Genomic DNA, 18,423 nt, shown 5'->3' on the forward strand with positions numbered 1-18,423 from the left:
AACACACGTAAAGAGGATGCTTTGAAATTTAAAAAAAAAAAAAAAAAGAGAGCATATTGAATCCGTTTATTGAGCAGTAGTTGCAGACGTTAAGGCCGCGATCGTCACCCGTCGGTAAGATTTCAAGTGCGGACGGATCCGGGAAGGAAAAGGAAGGACTACACAGTACACACATTTGTTAGCATTACAGTACAGTACGCGAGCTCAGCGCGTCGCCGTCATCGTTTCACTCATTCCGTGCGGAGCATCTAAATAATCGTCAACGCACATTTGTACGGAGCCCCCAAAATACTCATTTGTGGCCTCACGTCACGGAAATCATTCGCGGACCGTCGGTTAGGCAAACGGAAGACGGGAAGGAGGTTTTGCGGCGAGGGTGCGCTCCATTTGCTGACCCACACCGCAACGTTGTGCACGCGAAAGATGTTAAAACCTTCAAATTAGGGAGGTCGCCGCGAAATGCGATTCGGTGGTCACACTTTTTGGATTTGGGGGGGGGGGGGGGGCGCAGACGTTGTATCTATTGTGACCGCAAATGCCACATCTGGGGGCTCCGTGCGTTTGCCAATCGGTGAGGTAAGCCGCTAAATGGCGGCGACTGCAGGGTACCTAATGAACTGCCCACAGTTCGTTTTTGCGTCGAGGTAGAAAAAGACGTCATCGGTGGGACTTTCAAAGTCGGACCGTGGACGGGTTCACTTGTCCCGGGCGAGCACCATGTGAGCGAGCGCGACGAGGGCGTCCCTCTCGGCCGACGGTCGCAGCCTGCTGACGTGGCGCACGGCTTCCTGGCAGTAACGCCGCGCCAGGAAGTTGGTCTGCCGCACGCCGTCGCTCTGCTCGTGTCCGCACACACACACACACACAAATGAGGTCAGCGCACGTAAAACAGCCACGCCCGCCCGCCCGCCGGAGGTCAACGTGTAACATTATTACAAATATTTACCCAACACGATTAATGCAATCTCATTTTGTTGTTACACTTGAAAAAAAATCATGCAAATTCTCTTGGAAGCATGTTTGTAATTTAGTTACTCACTTTTAAATGACTTATTTTAATCTGTCAAATGTTAAGAATATAATGAGCATCATTTCATGAAATAAGTGTTTAATAAATTGCTCTTGAATTCAATTATTAAGCGATCACGAATTAGCCGGTTTGTTTTTATAAAATGAAGTTTTACTGACAATTAACCAATTGAAAATGACATACATTGTATTTTAAGTCATTGATTAGAATTAATGCCAAACTCATTGGCAAAAACAAGTACGGTATATTTCCGTCCATTTTGTGGAGCGCGTCGGGGTCGGCCGTACCTGGATGACGTAGCGCCAGGCCCGGTCCACGTCCCCTTTGGAGCTGAAGCGTCTCATGATCATGGCGTGCAGCTCCGGAAACTTGACAGAAAACACGTGGACGTCATTTCCCTTCACAAAATCAGAACTCCCCGACGCAGCCGGCGGAGGAGAGCCGACCTGCCGGCAGGCGAACAGAACCGGTCCCGTGGCCAGGCCCAGCTTGAGGTCGGCGGCCGAAGGTTTGCCCAGCTGGCTGGCGCCCGCCGTGAAGTCCAGAACGTCGTCCACCAGCTACGACCGACGTATTGCAGGTGAAATACTCGAAGGGATGTTGCGACTTTTTGCTGTGAACGTGTTTGGGGGCCCCACCCCCTCCCTTAAAGATTTGGATTTTTGACCTGAAAGGCGATGCCCACGTTCCTGCCGTACTGGAAAGCGATCTCATGTACGTCCGGGTCCGAACTGACCAAAATGGACACCTGGCGGGAGAAAGCCAAACGAGCCTCACGTGAAAAGGACGCGGAGGAAAGGAATCGAGCGGCGTGCGGGCGGGTCCGTCTGCGTGAGGTGCGCGTGGTCGTGCAGACGGAACGTACATACTGCTTTGCAACTGTGGGCGATGAGGCTGGCCGTCTTCTTGAAGCTTTTGTCCAAGTAGTGCTCGAAGCGCTCGTTCTCGTTCTCCTTGGAGCCCAACTGCATGAACTCGCCTGCGCCGCGCGCACACACGCGCGCGTCGTCGTCGTGAGAACGTCCCGAGACACGGCCCGAATCCCGTCGGCGAGCTGCGCGCGTTACCTCTGACGAGGTCCTCGATGACCTGCGCCAACACTTTGACGACGGCGACGTCGCCGACGCGGGCCAGCGCCGCGGAGGCGGCCGACAAGATGAAGTCTCCCGCCAAGATGGCCTTCGGGGGACACGTTTGGTCACGCCGTCAAAACGCGCGTCGGTGCCGGGAAAAAAAACCGTGGCGCCGTCCCCCGCCCGGCGCACCTTCCTTTCGCCCCACAGGCGGTTGACGGTGCGCTTCCCCCGCCGCTCGTCCGAGCCGTCGATGACGTCGTCGTGCACCAGGCTGGCCGTGTGGATCATCTCCGAGACCATGGCCACGGCGCGCTGGCCGGGGAGCAACTCGCTTCACAAGTAACAAGAACCGCAACGAGTCACGAGTCACGAGTCACGAGTACAAATCCCTTTGCTGGTGCGGATTTTTACCCCGCTCGGTCGCCGTGTATGTTGAGGGCGCGCGCCATCAGGATGACGATCGTGGGCCGAATGGCTTTGCCCTTTCCGTCAAAGTAGTAGTGACACAGAGACTTGAGCTCCTCTTTGGACACAAAAAGCTCCTGTGACGAGATTGGAAAAACGTGAGCGTGCGCACGTCGAGCGCGCCGGCGCCCGACTCACCTTTTTGATGTCGTCGTATAAACTCTTCAAGTCTTTGTTGGCGAGCGCGAAAGGGTCTTTGGGTTTGGCGTCGCCGTGAAGCGCCCGACGGGAACGTGTTGGACACTTCTGTCTGCGTGCAACACGCACAGAGATTTTATTACTGTTGTCCACTTGAGGGCGCCATCCACACGGACGAGACATCCCTATTGGCCATGCCCTACTTGTGTGATGTATGGGTTAACCGGGATGTTTTCAGGGGGGGGGGTCAAGGGGTTAACATGAACTACCATGAAAACTTTTCCTTCAGTTACACCCAGCTATTTTTTTTTTTTTTATACCCAACGAATAATGATTGGAGGGGGGGGGGCGCAAAAAAAAAGTTTCACACATTCACGGTCTTGCAATGTAGTAAGCGAAAAGCATTGTGGGTACCGAGAACACATTTTGAACCACAGTACTGCAGTTGCAGAAAATCAAGCTATACATTGCTCTTTACTCAAAATTGTTCATATCGTTACAAATGCAGTTCATAAAACTCTTTACTGTGGCTTGTGTTTTAAACGGTTAACTTACGGCCACGTCGTTGCCACCCGAAAGCAAGCAAGCAAGATTGACCAAACGTAGGAGTTGCGTTTCTTTATCGGTGAATCATTGCCGGCACATTTCAATTATTTAGCCTATAAAGATGACCGTATGAACGATGAGCAGGTGAAAAACTGCACTAAAAAAACTGGACTGCACTGACTTGGCAGTTGAAGATCCGCGATATTGCGAGAGATGAATGTTTTTACTGACATAATAAAATAAAATCACGTCAGAATCGCAAGTGAGTCACCTGACAAGCGATAAAGACGCCCACGTTGACCTCTGGAGGATCTTCTGCTTTAATTGTAAATTTGGCACCTGTGGTAAAAAAAAGAAAATAAAAAGGAATTAAGATCAGGCATCTCCATGAACACCAGCGTGTTACTGCTCAATACTCGAGGAACTGACATTAGTAAGAACGATGGCATATAATTCAAATCATGCTCAAATAATTCAATGTCAGCAGGCATCTCAATGGACACAGATGTTACAGTGTCGCGCATTAAAATTAAAATGTTTTAAAATATTCAAATATACAAAAATGAATTATTGTATTTTGCGTAGTGACATTTTCATTTACAAGGGCACCAGTTCGTACGATCTGAAAACTCACAAGCAAACATCCCACAATATTAAATGATTTGAAAATGTAAAAAATAATCTGTCAATATGAAAAAAAAAATCGTCAAAATTCTGCAGGACTTTAGGAAGCCCAATTTGAATGTGGGTTAGGGCACGATCTTGACAACGCAAATGTGTTACTTTCAATTTAAATGAATGAAGTTGGGGTTAAATCTCATCTAAACGATTGTGAGAAATGTTGACTGGAAAGTTGTTCCGTGTTGAGCGCATGCAGATGTCGGCCCGGCTGGTTCCTCGTTACGGAACCAGCAGCAGCAGCAGCAGATGACCTTCCTTCCTTCCTCCCACCCCGGCACACTCACCTCGTCTGCCCGCCACCATTTCCAGGACGCCCGCCCCGGAGACGCGGCGGCTCCGAGCCCGAAGAAGCGCCTCTCCGCCTCCCGTAAATTCGAACCGGCGCGACTGACGGTCCACCTCGGGCATCGCCGCCACAGTGGGCCGGCCGCCATGTTTGCAATGGCGAGGGAAGGGGCGGGGCCGCGCGTGACTCGGAAGCGGAAACCGGTAAGTGACGCCACACTGAATTTATCAGTCAGATAGAAATTCCTCAGATATTATTTAGCGAGCGCCGTCTGCTGTTTGTTACATTGTTACTGTGGCGATAAATATTGACACTTTTCCTGTACGTAATAAAGAGTAACTGAACGGGTTGACTTCTCAGCTCATGCCCAGAGAGAGGAAGACGAGTTCCGATGTGAGTCGGTTGCGGCCATGTTGGAGAGGTCGACGATGCACGGAATTTTTATTAAGTCGGAACTTGCGAATTTCTTCAGTAATTTTCATTAGTTTTTGTTGTTGTTGTTGTTGTTGAACCCAAATAGTTTTACAATGGACGTTTTTTAACTTAATTTTCACGAGTTTCACATTGCAGTCCAACCATAAGAGTGTACAATGGACATGGCAGTTTAATAATTAAAAAAAAAGTGATCCCTTGTAACTTGAACATTGTTGTATGCAGTTTTATGCAGCTCGTTGTACCGTTTTTGTTTTCGAATTTCGGTTTTCTTGCAGTCCATACATGAATTGCTGTGGCGACTTTGAGCCTCCCGAGTTTGCATCTTTCAATTAATTTTATGGCAGCGCCATTTTTTGCCACATGCAGTATGGCGACCGTGTCGACGCATGTTATTGGGTACCTGCGTAGAAATGTCCATAACATTGGATTACAATCTTTATCTTAAAAAAAAAAGGCTAAACTATCAAGAAAACAAACAAGTATCACTATTATCTAACACGAGCCAAGGACGGTGTTAAATAAAAGGCACTTTGGTTTCAATAACTATGAAACTGGTGAATTGTCTGGATTTGGAATTCATTCATCTTCCGTCCTGCTTCTCCTCATGCAACTCACGGGCGTGCTGAAGCCTCTTCAGCCGAAAGGCGGCGTACACCCTGAACTGGTCGCCAGCGACCATTCATCCTCGCAATCACACCACGGGGGTATTTTAGAGTCCCTAATAATGCGTGTTTTTTGGGCCACGCGGTGACGGGGAGAACACGCAAACTTCACACAGGCGGGGCCGGGATTCGAACCCAGGTCTTCACAACTATGAGCCTGATGTGCCGCCTCAATACGTTAGAAAAAGAGGTTTTTCGTTGATTCTGAATTTGTAATTTGATGTTTTTTTAATTCTGGCGTGTGCGCTTAAAACATTTTTGGACTGGTCGAATGTGAAATAATTTGCTGAGACTGAATTTTGACATTTCATGATCTGAATGCATGTAGAATAACATTTTCACGTAGTGAAATGACTGAACCGGGTGGCCAGATCTGCGCACTGCGGTGGACCAGAACTTTCCAGTTGGTGCCTCCTGTTCTCTCGCCGAAGCTCGCCGAAGCTCGCCGAGCACCCCCCCCCCCCCCCAGCCCGTGCCCACGTCCGCCCCACATCTGGCACAGCTGCTTTCCATCTGGACCGGCCACAAAGAAACCACGACCCCACTTTTGCCTTCTTTTTGACTCGCAGGCAATTATGCGATCGCTTGAAGAGGAAGAAGCGCATCATCGTCCAGGCGTCCGTCAACGCATGTAAGTTTTCCAGTCTTAACCGAAAAGCTTTCAGCAAGTCAGTCCCGAGTTAGCGTGGAAAAATTCACTCATTGTCTTCTCAATTCAACGCATCAAACGTCTGTCGGTGAGATAAGCTGATGGCTTTCTTTTTTTTTTTTTTTTTTTAATTACAGTAATAACATTTGTGCTGAACGGGTATGTTTATCAGCTGTATTTGACAAATGGCAAACTAAAACAACTTTTCAAATAGAAACGAGCACGAATGCAGTCAAAGTCAAGCAAAGTCTTTCCTCAGTTTTAGCCAATCCAAAACCCAGAAATTGAATTGGTCACTTCCATCTCAATCATGTGACTGGAGTCCGTCCGAAAGGACCGAAGGGATCCGGACCAGGCCGAGCGTGCTGATGCCGGCGCCGTCTCCGAAATAGCGACGTGATCTCGAAGCTGAGCGCGTCACCCCCCCCCCCCCCAGAATTACTTAGACATGCCACAAGATGGTGAGAAAGGGCTACTTTTGTCTAAATGAAGCTCCTCAACTCACTTCGGCACCAAGACGCCGCCAGCAGTGCTGTTGTCGCTTTGACCCTGGCAGAAAAACAGTCACGAGCTGAAGTTTGCACTTCAATCGACAATTATCAGATTAATAAAAGCAGCCGAAAAAGTCCCCAATCGTAATATTTCAACAACAGAAGGTGAAAACGTTTTATCGGAGAGCAGATAATTCGAGTCTTGTTCAAAAATGTAAGGCAGCACGATGCAAATCTCAGGTCGAACGTGGATTAGAGAAATGGGCTGTCGGGGAAAAAAAAAAGTGAAAAGTCGTCTCGGGTCCGTTCACGCCGACGAACAGCGCGAACCACTCGAACCTGGCAAAAGAATCAGGAAGGGCGCACGGCGCAAATTCTCTCGAGTCACTTCATCCATTTGACGGCGACGATGACGTCGATGTCCGATGTTTTGTGTTTGCGCGCGCAGATGTCCCCTTTGGCGTCGTCCTGGAACTTTGGCCGCGTCAGGAATTGTTGACTTACGTCCCCTCGCGAGCGGCCTCTGCGTCGAAGGAGGACTCGAGCGCCAAGTGTCGGCGCATCGCTGAGCTGCGTCTCTTTCCTTGCTGGAGCTCGGTGAGTTCGCCTCTGCTTTAAAAAAAAAAAAAAAAAACAAAAACAAACTAAACAAACAAACAAAAAAAAAAGAAATCAAATTAACCCTTCGGCTTCCAAGTTGCCCGCCGGCCTAACCCTCCTGCGAAGTCTTTTTCTTTTTTTCCTCCCCCCCTCCCCCGACTCACGTCACGTACGCTCGTTCCAGAAAGTGCACGTATTGTTCCGCTTCCCATCTTAATTAGTTCCAGAACGTCCACGAGCAGTTCAAAGTCAACAAAGTGACGCGATAACTGCATCATTAAATGGAGCTGGATGAGTTCATGAAGAAACGCACTCACTACCTCACTTAATAAATTCAAGAAGTTGTCCTGGGAGTAGATTTATTGGACGAATGTAGCATATCTGGAAAGGTGCTTGTTATGCAAAACTAGCTTGAGCTAACAAGTCACCACACTTGTTAATTACACAGGCACTAACTAGTAATATAGCCAAGGCACAGTCTCTCATTTTAGCCTCCGATGAGTTTGCTATGAGCTGCTTAGTTTCCTTACTTGGCCTTAGTTAGATGAAATATGCAGATTGCTTAGTGGACAAAAAGACATTGGGGAAGAGAACTCGCTTGGCAAATCTGCTCTCGATCAACGGGACCGGCTGGATGGAGAAGGAGACATCGGTCGTCTCACTCGTTTGCAAAAACACTTGCGCATAAAAAGACATTTGCGACAAGGTTGCTGAGTTAACTGCAGATGGACAAGTCAACAAAAACAAGTGGGTGCATCTTTATAAGACTCACAGATTGCCGAGTTTGTTCATCCCGAGAGAGAGAAAGAGAGAGGGGGGGGGGGGGATGCTCAGTTTACCATCTTGAGCAATCGGCAGATACATGGGAGGAGACATTTCAGGTGCTTCTAGTAGTAATTGACCCCTCCGTACGGGGCACTTAGCCACGCCTCCTGAAGCGACGTCACGCCACGTGCGCTCACGTAAGACAAACGGTAACAATGGCAAATACATTCTGAACTGAGAGAGAGACGCCGTGCTTCTGATTTCACGTCTCATTCATTTATACGAGACGTGTACTGATGATCAAATATAGGGCATACCTTGGTGCAAACATGTGTGTTCCGGTTGATATTAGATGGATTCAGTTGACGATGCGGTCTTCCACAAAGTTTGACCCATCGAAGGCGTTTTTCGTACCGGGTCTTCGGTTTTGGAAAGGGTAAAGAATCGAAGTCCCACCGACTCGCCTTTCGGGATACCCGACGTCACGATTACAAAGTCCGTGACTACACCTCTTAACCATATCGATTTGTTAAAGAACCCAAATACGCGATCAAACGCTAACTAAACCTATAGTGGACCACGCAACGTTGTCTGAGAAAATGGCGGGAGCAAAAACGGGCTTTGGTCGATGCGGATCTCTGGCCTCTGATTGGTCAGTGACGCGGATTGCGCAATATCCACGGAGGGGTCACTTGGTTTCTAAGTTAACAACGCGAAGTGGTGCCCCACAAGGCAATTGTATGAGCTCATTGGCCCGAGTTGAGTTTCCTGGGCCGGCTGCGCTCAAACGGGTCCAGTTACTGCGTCACTCAGGGCAGAATCGCGCTGCGTCGTGTTTGCCGGTTGGATCACCGTTGACTTTCTTGCGCTCGCTCCAGATGCGTCTTGTTGTCGCGCCGCGTCTGAGCGTTGAGACGGCTGGCGGCGACGGCGCCGGGCCGCAGGACGAAGGGCTTCCGTAGAGGTGAGGTCAGAAATTCCTCCTAAAAGGACACTCGAATCGCAGTAGAGCGAACGCTTGTGGCAGAAAGACAATCCAATTCATTAGAGGCTTTCTTATGAATTGGACCCATTTTCCTTTCTCGTAGCGCTTCTCCGACCCGAGCTTACGCCGGGCAGGAGGCGACCTGCGCCTTGAACTGTTTGTCAGACGGCCACATAAGAAAAAACAAAATCATATTCACACCTACGACTAAACGAGTGTTTACGATCAAGCCGGACAAAAGCCACAACGTGCAAACTCCACACGGGCCAGGCCGGATTTGAACTCGCGCCACGGGCCGATTTGTGTCAATCAATGTTTGACCGACCGCGGGGGGCAGCAGACCCGAGTGTTGTGAAAGCGTCATGCAGGAATGCGGCGGCGGTGGCAGGCGGGCAGGTCTGAACGTGAACTTCCGCATTGGGCAGGAAGAAGGTTGTCAAAAAAAAAAAAAAAAAAAGAAAGAAAGAAAGAAAGAAGCAGCAGATGGCCTAACGCTCGTCAACACACCCTAGAAAAGTGCTCGCCGCCTTCTAACGGCCGGATGAGCTTTTTCTTCTTCTTCTTTTTTGACGGCGTCTTTTTCTCGAAGGATCTCTCGTCCGTCCGTATTTATTGAGCGCACGTTGGCAAAAAGGTGAGTCGGGGGCGCCGCTTCTGCTTTCTGGGCCTCGTCCCAGTTGCTTGGCTTTGGAAGTTGATGACAGCGCACCGGCAACACGGCTCCAAAGTCCAAATCCTTCCAATTCAGATTCACAAAATGACGTGAAAATTGAAGCAAATCTCAAAAGTGTGTCAAACTCAAGGCCCTCGGCCGGGTTGGCGGGTCGGATCCAGCCTGTCGTCTTTTTTTTTTTTTTTTTTTTTTTTTAAGCAAATCAAGTGCCGGCTAAGTCAATCTGCTCCTTTCATTTTTGGCAGAACATGAGCCGATCCCGCCGCATAAATTGAACGACGGTGTTCATATTTTGGTCGTGACTTCTGATTTTGAGCGCAGTACGTGGCCACAATATTTTCACAAAGCACGAGGCCATGAAATATTTATGATGTCAAAACGGTTCTCTGAGGAAAAAAAAAAAAAAAATGCGCACACAGACACAAAAAGGAAGTTTCTGTTTTGGGGTCAATCCTGCGTCAATGCGTGCGTGACCGGAGCCTCGCTCCTCTTCCACGCTGCAAGATGCGCACGCCAGTCGCAGGCTCCATCTCTGTTCAATCAATTCATAATGACAAAAGCAATCTTTTCTGGAACGTGTCGTCACCGTTGAGCTCTGACGGTTGCCAAGAAGGCGCAAATAACAGCCAGCGTCATCTGCAACTTGCAGCTCGGAGCTGTAGACACGGGTTACTGCCTACCAGGGGGTGTGCGCACTTCTGCAACCGCAGTGTTTTAAGTTTTTTTTTTTGAATAGCCGTCTAAAATACTTCCTTTTAAATGAAGTTGTACGGCTTACGGGTGACAATAATGGCGGAGAATGTTTCGAAACCTCCTCCATCCTCCATCTTGTGTTTTTTGACGTGTCGGCTGGGTGTCACCTTTCGCACTTTCCTTCCTAGTGTGACATATTTCTGGTAGTCGCGGAAAGTTTGTTCACGTTAAGTCAAAGCGTCGGTTCCCTTTTAATGAAATTGACGTTCGGTGTCACGACGATGCATAACTTGACATGATGGAAGATCATTTTGCCATCGTTAAGCTAACCCTAAAAAAGCAAAATTAGCCTAACTGAAAAATGTGCAGTACATCTTCCCCCCTCCGGACAATTTTTTTTTTTTGTGTGTGTGTGTTTTAAAGTTGTACAGCGACACGTTTTGTCGCACCACGTACGGCAGTTGAAAATGTGCCAGAGTACAGAGAGCAAGTTTCTGGGTGCAAGTCGAGCGGTCAGCGGCCTCTGAGAAAGCCTCAGCCGTCGTGCCTTTACTTTGCTTTCATTTGTACTTGAGGCTCGCCGTCGCTGTCATGCTTTTCCTTTGGCGTTACGACATCGAGCGCTTCCTCTTCTCGGAGGCCAAGACGACGCTTCGGCGCGCAAGGGCCCCTCGGCTCGCCGCGTCGTGCGTGTGTCCTCGTGACGATTTTGCACTCTGAGGGTGCAAAATGGCTGCAAAACACCTGAGCTTGAATTGTGCTTGACATTGAAAAGTCCAAATGAGAACGAGACCAAACACGCCTGTGAGAGGAAAAAACGGGCCCGCAGGTTATGAAAAACATTTTGCGAGCGTGAAGCGCGCTTGTCGTCCAAATGTCGCGTTCGAAAGTGTCCCGTCCCGTGCCGTGCCCGGATCGGAATTTGCTCCGCTCCTTCCGCGCTTTCCTCGCTTGTCGGTTGTCATGACAACTCCATCCGCCTTTCGTCAAATCTCTGTCGGACGTTCGTGACTAGTCGAGAATGTTTGCGCTGGTGTCGCTCTTCGTGGTGAATTTTCCCGACGGTCCCCCAACCCGGTGAACTCATCTTGACCTCGAGTAAACGACGTGGCCCGCGAGCCTTCGAGCCGGAAGTTGTCACGGCGCCGCGAGTGCCGAAGAGACCCGGACAGTCGCGGAAAAAGGCCCTTCTGCCTTTTACATGGACTCGTTCCCACCGGCTCGCCACCGTCGCTTTTTTTTTTTTTTTTGTTCTTTCGCTTGCGACTGCGCTCGCGTCGTTGATTTTCACTCGTGGAGGCGGCACTTCATCCTCTTCCTTGTGGCGCGTGGAGCGGACGCACCTTTAAAGACATTCACAGTCCCTCATTCTCTTTGGCAAATTTTTTAGTGGCTCACGCGACAAAACTCATTGCAGCTCTGCTTACCCTTCGGGTTTGACATGTTAGTGTTTGCACAGTCGGGTGCTGGCCCGGGAATGTTGCATGATCTTCACCCGGCTTCACTTCCAGGTCATTGCAGGTGCCCTTTGTAAATGAAACAAATTGGCTAATAAAAAAAAAAGAAAAAGAAAAGTGATCTCCTCCCCCCCCCCCCCCGCCCCCCCTTTTGTTTTTGTTTTTGTGTCGACGGCCCCCACGGTTGTACCGCTAACCTTGGCGTTTGTGTCTTGACACAGATGGACGACATCGACGCCATGTTCAGCGACCTGCTGGGCGAGATGGACCTCCTGACGCAGGTTATTTGTTCATTTTTTTTTGGGATGTTTTGATGGTTAGCCGTCGAGCGGCCGATGTAGAAATATGTCCCAAATGTGCAGTCGCTATCTCAGCAGCCTGAAACGTCGTTTGGCGGTCTGCCGTTAGCGAGGGGGCGTTAACTCCTTGAGAAGCAGCAGGCGTGGAGGAGGCTGCTGAAATGTCAGCTCCAGATAAGGAGCCCACTTGTTGCCGTGACGTTTTTTAATGCCTCGTCCACCGCGTGGCCGCGCGGCCTGCCGCCCCTTTATTGGCTTTGCGTCTGCTTTCGCAATGTGTGTTGCAGATGATCTCACATATATATATATATATATATTATATAGCGTACCGCGTGTGTGTAACGTAAGCGTATATCGGGCAAACAGTTGTTGTTGTTGTTCTTCTTCTTCCCCGGCAGAGTTTGGGAGCGTCCGAAGCAGCAGCAGCGCCGCCGCCGCCCCCCCCCTCGTCCGGCCCCGACGCAGAGCAGCCAGTCAACCTTTGCGTCGGCTCGACGGACCTCAATGGTGACGGCGTTGATCGTTGATCATAATCATTCCGACGGCAGGCAGCGTGACAAAAATGAGCTTTATTGGGTAGAATCGAGTGGCGATGGGTTGCAACGCTGCCGTTTGCTGCATTCCTTCCTGGGTTAAACGTTTTCAACTTTGAAAAGATGGCAAGTAAATATGAATACAAGCCTTCAGTCAATAGTCGTCCAGAACCTATTTAGCAATTACTGTAACTGTACTGTACTGGAGTGCGTTTAGCAAGCCCAGATTTGGAGGAAAGCGGCACATCTGGCAGCTGTTCAACGCTTGAAAGTGGGGGGGGGGGGGGGTGTCGAGGCCTTCGGGCTCCACGTCCGCCGGTAAAAGCTGTAAAACGACTCAGCAGCCGTAATGAATAATGTTAAGGAAAAGGTCGCGGTGCCTGTTTGTTGGTTGGCTGCGCAGGCCGCTCAGTTTGGAAAAGTTTGGGGGACATGCAGTAACCTCATGTTGCACGTCCACGGGTCTGTCAGACATTTGTAATTGTCTACGCAAGTAACGTGAGCTATTGATATCATATTTTGTTTTCCGCTCAGATTTACAGCCTTTCCGAGAGAAATAATCGCTACGCGTAATGCCGCGAGTTGCCGTCTAAAGCGATGCGTTGTCGGCAAAGCAGCGTCTCTAAACGAGCTGGAGGACAACGACTTGGACGCGCTGATGGCCGACCTGGTGGCCGACCTCAACGCCACCGAAGAGAAGCTGGCGGCCGAGATCCAGGGCCTCGAGGCGCCTTCTCCTCCCCCGCCGCCGCCGCCCGCCCCAGCCGCCGACGACGCCTCGCCCGCCTCGCCCGCCTTGCCGCCTCCGCCGCCGCAATCCAGCAAACCTTCCATGGTGAGCCCACGTCTGCTTCCGCTTCTTCCTTTTTTTTCGCTCTCTTGTTCGGGATTTGTTTTTGTTTTCCAACGATTCAGTCAAAGAGCAGAAAAAGGAAGTGACCGGCCTTGAGTCGTTTCAGCGGCTTGGGACAAAAAACAACCCTTCCCGGTTATTTTACAAATGGAATTTCAATGTCATATTTGATGAATTTTCTTGATTTCCAGTCAACGCGTCGCCATCAGGACCACTTGGCTGTTTCCTCAAAAAACAAAAAAAAAAAAAAACAAGATTATTATCGAGTGAACCACATATTTGTTCTTTACTCCAAAAAATACACTCTTGATATGATGAAATGGAAATGCATAATAATATGTGTAGAGCACAGGTGTCAAATTGGTGGCCAGCGGGCCAGATCTGGCCCGCCGCATCATTCTACCTGGCCCGCGAAATCAAATCATAATTGCTAATAATTGCGTTCGGTTTAATGCAATTGCGATACCAGTCCCCCTTTGAAAAGAAACATAATAGTTGAAAAACATGTTTTTATAGGTAGCATAAGTACGATGTGGCCAGTGACAAAAATGAGTTTGACGCCCCTGCGGTACAGCAAGTGGCAAATGGAAATTTTCAACTTTCGAGACGATGATTAGCCGTCAAAACTGTTTGTGCTTGTTTTCTGACAGGAGGAGATCGAGGCCCAGATCAAAGCGGAGAAAATCAAGCTGGCCCTGGAGAAGCTCAAAGAAGCCAAAGTGAAAAAGGTGAGCGGCCGCAAAACGTCCAAAAAAGAAGCGTCTGACGCGTGTGCGTCGCCCCAGCTGGTGGTGAAGGTGCGCATGAAGGACGGCAGCTCCAAAACTCTGATGGTGGACGAGCGGCAGAAGGTCCGAGACGTGCTGGACAACCTCTTTGAGAAGACGCACTGCGACTGCAACGTGGACTGGAGCCTGTGCGAGACCAACGCCCAACTGCAGCTAGGTCACAGCAACACGCCGCGACACGTGTGTGCGTGGGGGGGGGGGGGGGGGGGGGAGAGGGAATTGGAGATTGCCGTCGCATAACCTTCACGTTGAGGAAAAGACTCGCTCGCTCAGTCGTCCAATGAGCAGGCCGAGCGTGCTCACTTCAAGCTGGTTTTTTTTTTTTCGTTTTGTTTTAGTCACACCCAGTTGAACTTGAATGTAAAACAAAGCAATTAAAAATGGAGTGTTTTCTAGGTCTTATTATTCGAATAATCCATTTCTCTTTTTTTGGTTGTTGTTGTTGTTGTTGCATGAAACCGCAATCGACCGTAATTGGAAAGCCGATTTTGCCGTTGCTCATGCAAACGCTAATCTGTTTTTTTTTTTCTTTTGTCTCTCAGTCACTGGCGCTCAAACCAAAATGAGGAAACCAAAATTTCCATCCGACTCGCATTGCTAAATGTAGCCGAGGTGACGCGCGTGATGATGTTCCTTCCGTCTCTCCCTGCATCCACTGACACGTCATAAAAGAATTTGATTTCTTTCCGTTGTACACGATGGTCATTCGAAGCCATTTTTGTCGAGTGCTGCGACCAATCACGGCCTCCATATTTGGAGTCCGGCACCCACCGATTCAGTCACCTGTTCATCACTTGGGTCTTTTTACATTCTCACCCCCACCCAGGCTAGAAACCTCATTTTGAAGCCTAATCCAGATTAGAAACGCGACAATAACACCTCACCAATAATTTTTGGGAATAATTTGAAGCCCGAAACTTTGTGTGAAACCAGAATTTTCCTGCTTTCAAAGCCTGGGTCAGCTTTTCAAGATCTGGTCCAACTTTGGTAGGAGGTTCTAAAGATGTCCTGAAGGTCCAATTATGGCCCCTTCCTTGAAAATGTTGTTGTCGTGGCACTAGAGAGGACCTTTGAGGACCACGAAAACCTGGTGGAGCCTCTGCTGGCCTGGACCAGAGACAGCGAGAACCAGATCCTCTTTCGGGAGAATCCGGACAAGTACGAAGTCTTCAAAAACCCGCAGGTCGGTAAGAGTCCAGCCGTGAATTGATCGCTAACTAATAATTATGCCAGTCATTTCAAAAAAGACATTCCTTTGTCAAATATTCATCTGAAGTGGAATGAGCGTACGTTGAACTTTAAACGTCGACAATGTCTTTTTTTTATAACACAAGGTGTCACCCAAGTGGGCGAGATCTGATTTCCATCCGCGATATCATATTGTATTGATGCGATTCATGTTTTCGTGTACAAAGAAAACAAAGTTGCGGCGACTTTGGCGGCCGACAACGTCGTCAAAGCGCGAGTTGCCGGCTTTGCTCGGGCGACCTTCTTCGTCTTCTGTTGTTGTTTTGCTTTTTCGATCAGTTGCGAGAGCTCAAAATTGTATTTTGGCTGCACCAAATGATAATTGAGACGACGGCCGTGTGGTTCCGGCGCTGAGCGTCTTGTCGTCTGCGTCTTGCAGACGTTCTACCTGTGGAAGAAGAACCGCAAGGCCTTGGATGGCATCAAAGACAAAGACAAGGAAATCTTGATTCAGGTACAAGGTACTTTTTTTTTTTTTTCTTCCCCCAACTCGAAGTAGTCTCGCCGTGACAAGGGGGCACCGACACAAGGAGGCCGCAACCGGAATTTTGGTGGATTTCCTGAACCAGGAAAACTTCTGCGGCGCCTCCGTCATGGCGCCCGACCTGGAGGGGGCGCTGCACCTCAAAGAGGACGGCAAGAAGTCGTGGAAGCCCCGCCTCTTCCAGCTCAGAGCCTCCGGGATTTATTACGTGCCCAAAGGCAAGACCAAGGTCAGGGTTCGTTCGCACTCTTTAGCTAAAAATCCCAGAAAAGGAATGAGTCAACCCTCCCCCAATGGTGACATTTTTTGTTTTATTTTCTTTGTAATCGTGGCCTGAAACCATCAATCAGATGATGCTCTCTCTCATGGCTCTCGGGAATTTTGGACAGTGGACATAAAAGTTGATTCCTAATCGCACGCTTGAGATTTTTACATAGTGGACAAAAAAGACCTTTTTGGGATTTTGAGACGTTTGATTCCCGACACGGCTGTGCTCCTCCCCCCCCCCCAACCCCCCCTCCACCCCTCTTGCTCCCCCCCAGTCGTCTCGTGACCTGGTCTGCCTTGTGCACTTCGACAACGTCAACGTTTACTACGGAAAAGACTTCAGAGCCAAACACAAAGCGCCCACCGACTTTTGCTTCGTGCTCAAAGTAAGCTGTCCGCGCAGTTTTGGATCCTTGTTAGAATGTATAGCAAAAAAAAAAAAAGTATTAACATTGTGGTTCATATTGGCTGACTTGCGCATTACCCAGTAATGTCCTCTTAGTAGCTTGCGTCAAGACTGCGTGTGCGTGTGTGTGCGCGCGTGTAGCATCCTCAGATCCAGATGGACTCGCAGTACATCAAGTACTTGTGCTGCGACGACGCGTGGACCATGAACCTTTGGGTCACTGGAATTCGCATCGCTAAGGTGTTCAGCGCGCTTATTTATTTTCCCCGAGAAATGATTTGTCGTGATTAATCCTGCATCATTTCAAAATTGTGTGTCCGGCAGTACGGCGCCACCTTGTACGAAAACTACAAAACGGCCGAGACGAAGGTGGCCGTCGGTTCCGCGTGGGCCCACCGCAGCGTCGCGACGGCCCAACGTAAATGCGCGCAACTCCGTACGTGTGCGGCTCAAACGCAAAGATGTGACAACTTTTGTGTGCTCACAGACCAATCGCAGAGCCAGGTGGCCAACGGACACGCCCCCAAAGCTCAAGCGCCCTCCCAGGTACGCCCGACGACACTCGACCGCCGTGACGATCGTGAGGATCATTTTGTTTTGTTGCGGACGTCGTGACAAAACGGCTAACGATGGAAGGAAGGAGCCGAATGATTCATGACTCTCTGATCATAAGAAAGGCGGGGGGGGGGGGCGGAAAACATTTTTACTTCTGGCCCTTAATTGGGTGGTGTTGTCCGGGTGCTGGCGCCCCCTGCTGCTTAGGCGAACATATACGCGGATTTATTTGTGTCCCAGCGCGTCTGCTAAAGATGATTTGCAACGCGTCTGGAATTTGAAAGCCTTTGCCAAGCTGAATTTGTTTCTTTTTTGGAGTAATATTGAAACCATTTTGTTGTTTCCAGGACAACAACGTGCCACCTGCTGCACCTCTTCCACCCCCCCTACCAGGCGGCACCCTGCCCCCGCCGCCTCCCCCGCTCGGCGCCGCCCTCCCCCCGCCGCCTCCCCCGCTCGGCGCCGCCCTCCCCCCGCCGCCTCCCCCGCTCGGCGCCCCCCTCCCTCCTCCGCCTCCTCCGGCAGGACCCGACCGCTGCTTCCCTCGCCCTCCTCCCGCCCTCCCCAGCAAATCTTCCCCCAAAGCCGTCCCCCAAGCGCGGCGCCCACCGAGCAACTTCCCGCCGCCTCCCGCCGCCACGGATGACCTCCCGCCTCCCCCTCCTCCGCCGCCGATCGTCGACGACTCCCCGCCCGACTTCCTGCCCCCGCCTCCTCCCGTGTCCGACGTGGGCTCGGCGCCGCTTCCTCCGCCGCCCGTGAAGACCCTCGGGCCTCCCCCGCCGCCCTCGAAGACTCTGCCGCTTCCCGCCCCGGGTTTCAGAACCTCGGACCTCCCGCCTCCGCCTCCCGATCCCGTAATTTTCCCGCCTCCGCCGGCGAGGGCTTCGGTGAGGCTTTCCGGGTCGGTGAAGAAGATGCCGCCGCCTCCGCCTAAGAGGACTACAGCTCCTCTGCACGGCGGCGGCGGCGGCGACGGCGGAGGCGACTTGATGTCAGAACTGATGCGTGCCATGCACAAGAAGCGCGACCCCCAGTGATGCACTTGATGACCCCCATCAGTCCACTTGACACATTTTTTTCCATCAGCCAATTGAAAGCCAACGTCGTAAAATCGCAAAATGTCTGCACGCAGATGGTCCGAGTCACGTTTACATAAATGTAAGTAGCAAGAATTTTGAAACTGAAAAAAATGTAAATAACAGAATATCTCAGTGACAAATAAAATGCTGAAAATGACAGTTGGATTTCAAAATCATCCACAGACAAGCCCCCCAACACACTCCCCAGGAAAAAAAAAAAAAAACTAAAAATAAAAACAAAAACATTTGGTAGACAAAAAAAAAAAAATGTCATCA

At 50.1% G+C, this 18,423-nt stretch overlaps 2 protein-coding genes and 1 long non-coding RNA gene across 6 annotated transcripts; 1 reads left to right on the forward strand and 2 right to left on the reverse strand.

Moving 5' to 3' along the window:
- Window positions 1–52: 52 nt before the first annotated feature.
- On the reverse strand, window positions 53–4,521 carry pdss1 (prenyl (decaprenyl) diphosphate synthase, subunit 1). Its single transcript, XM_061805253.1, has 11 exons — window positions 4,221–4,521; window positions 3,527–3,594; window positions 2,710–2,821; window positions 2,518–2,648; window positions 2,296–2,437; window positions 2,098–2,209; window positions 1,900–2,009; window positions 1,698–1,778; window positions 1,477–1,590; window positions 1,318–1,398; window positions 53–836 (listed from the first exon to the last, which is right to left on the reverse strand). Exons 1-11 carry the CDS (start codon window positions 4,368–4,370, stop codon window positions 696–698), a joined length of 1,242 nt encoding a protein of 413 aa, XP_061661237.1. The 5' UTR covers window positions 4,371–4,521; the 3' UTR covers window positions 53–695.
- On the forward strand, window positions 4,495–18,304 carry apbb1ip (amyloid beta (A4) precursor protein-binding, family B, member 1 interacting protein). 4 transcript variants are annotated; one of them, XM_061805223.1, is made up of 16 exons: window positions 4,495–4,615; window positions 5,889–5,950; window positions 6,908–7,056; window positions 11,854–11,913; window positions 12,330–12,438; window positions 13,082–13,299; window positions 13,968–14,045; window positions 14,103–14,262; window positions 15,167–15,288; window positions 15,733–15,807; window positions 15,923–16,066; window positions 16,380–16,490; window positions 16,652–16,750; window positions 16,835–16,928; window positions 16,998–17,056; window positions 17,413–18,304. In XM_061805223.1, coding segments are annotated over exons 1-16 (2,235 nt in total). In that variant the 5' UTR covers window positions 4,495–4,613; the 3' UTR covers window positions 18,106–18,304. The 4 variants fall into 4 exon arrangements, with proteins under 4 accessions (XP_061661207.1, XP_061661209.1, XP_061661208.1 ...); XM_061805225.1 differs by lacking the exons at window positions 4,495–4,615; window positions 6,908–7,056 and having other exon boundaries at window positions 5,835–5,950; XM_061805224.1 differs by lacking the exons at window positions 4,495–4,615; window positions 5,889–5,950; window positions 6,908–7,056 and adding an exon at window positions 9,234–9,443.
- Window positions 9,812–11,969, reverse strand: LOC133492696 (uncharacterized). The gene is made up of 3 exons (XR_009792726.1): window positions 11,830–11,969; window positions 11,603–11,701; window positions 9,812–11,518 (listed from the first exon to the last, which is right to left on the reverse strand). It is a non-coding gene; the product is annotated as an uncharacterized LOC133492696 (long non-coding RNA).
- Window positions 18,305–18,423: the final 119 nt, after the last annotated feature.

Source organism: Syngnathoides biaculeatus, chromosome 19, assembly GCF_019802595.1.
Source record: "Syngnathoides biaculeatus isolate LvHL_M chromosome 19, ASM1980259v1, whole genome shotgun sequence".
In the NCBI taxonomy this organism is placed as follows: Eukaryota; Metazoa; Chordata; class Actinopteri; order Syngnathiformes; family Syngnathidae; genus Syngnathoides; species Syngnathoides biaculeatus.

Excerpts from the sequence above, each read along its gene's own strand:
- apbb1ip (XM_061805223.1), top strand. Across the intron at positions 14,263-15,166 it reads CAACGCCCAACTGCAGCTAG|AGAGGACCTTTGAGGACCAC; the intron begins GTCACAGCAACA and ends TCGTGGCACTAG. Across the intron at positions 17,057-17,412 it reads AAGCTCAAGCGCCCTCCCAG|GACAACAACGTGCCACCTGC; the intron begins GTACGCCCGACG and ends TGTTGTTTCCAG.
- pdss1 (XM_061805253.1), bottom strand. The coding sequence starts at position 4,370 with ATGGCGGCCGGCCCACTGTGGCGGCGATGCCCGAGGTGGACCGTCAGT. Across the intron at positions 2,210-2,295 it reads GCCTGTGGGGCGAAAGGAAG|GCCATCTTGGCGGGAGACTT; the intron begins GTGCGCCGGGCG and ends TGTCCCCCGAAG. Across the intron at positions 837-1,317 it reads CCTGGCGCTACGTCATCCAG|AGCGACGGCGTGCGGCAGAC; the intron begins GTACGGCCGACC and ends GGACACGAGCAG.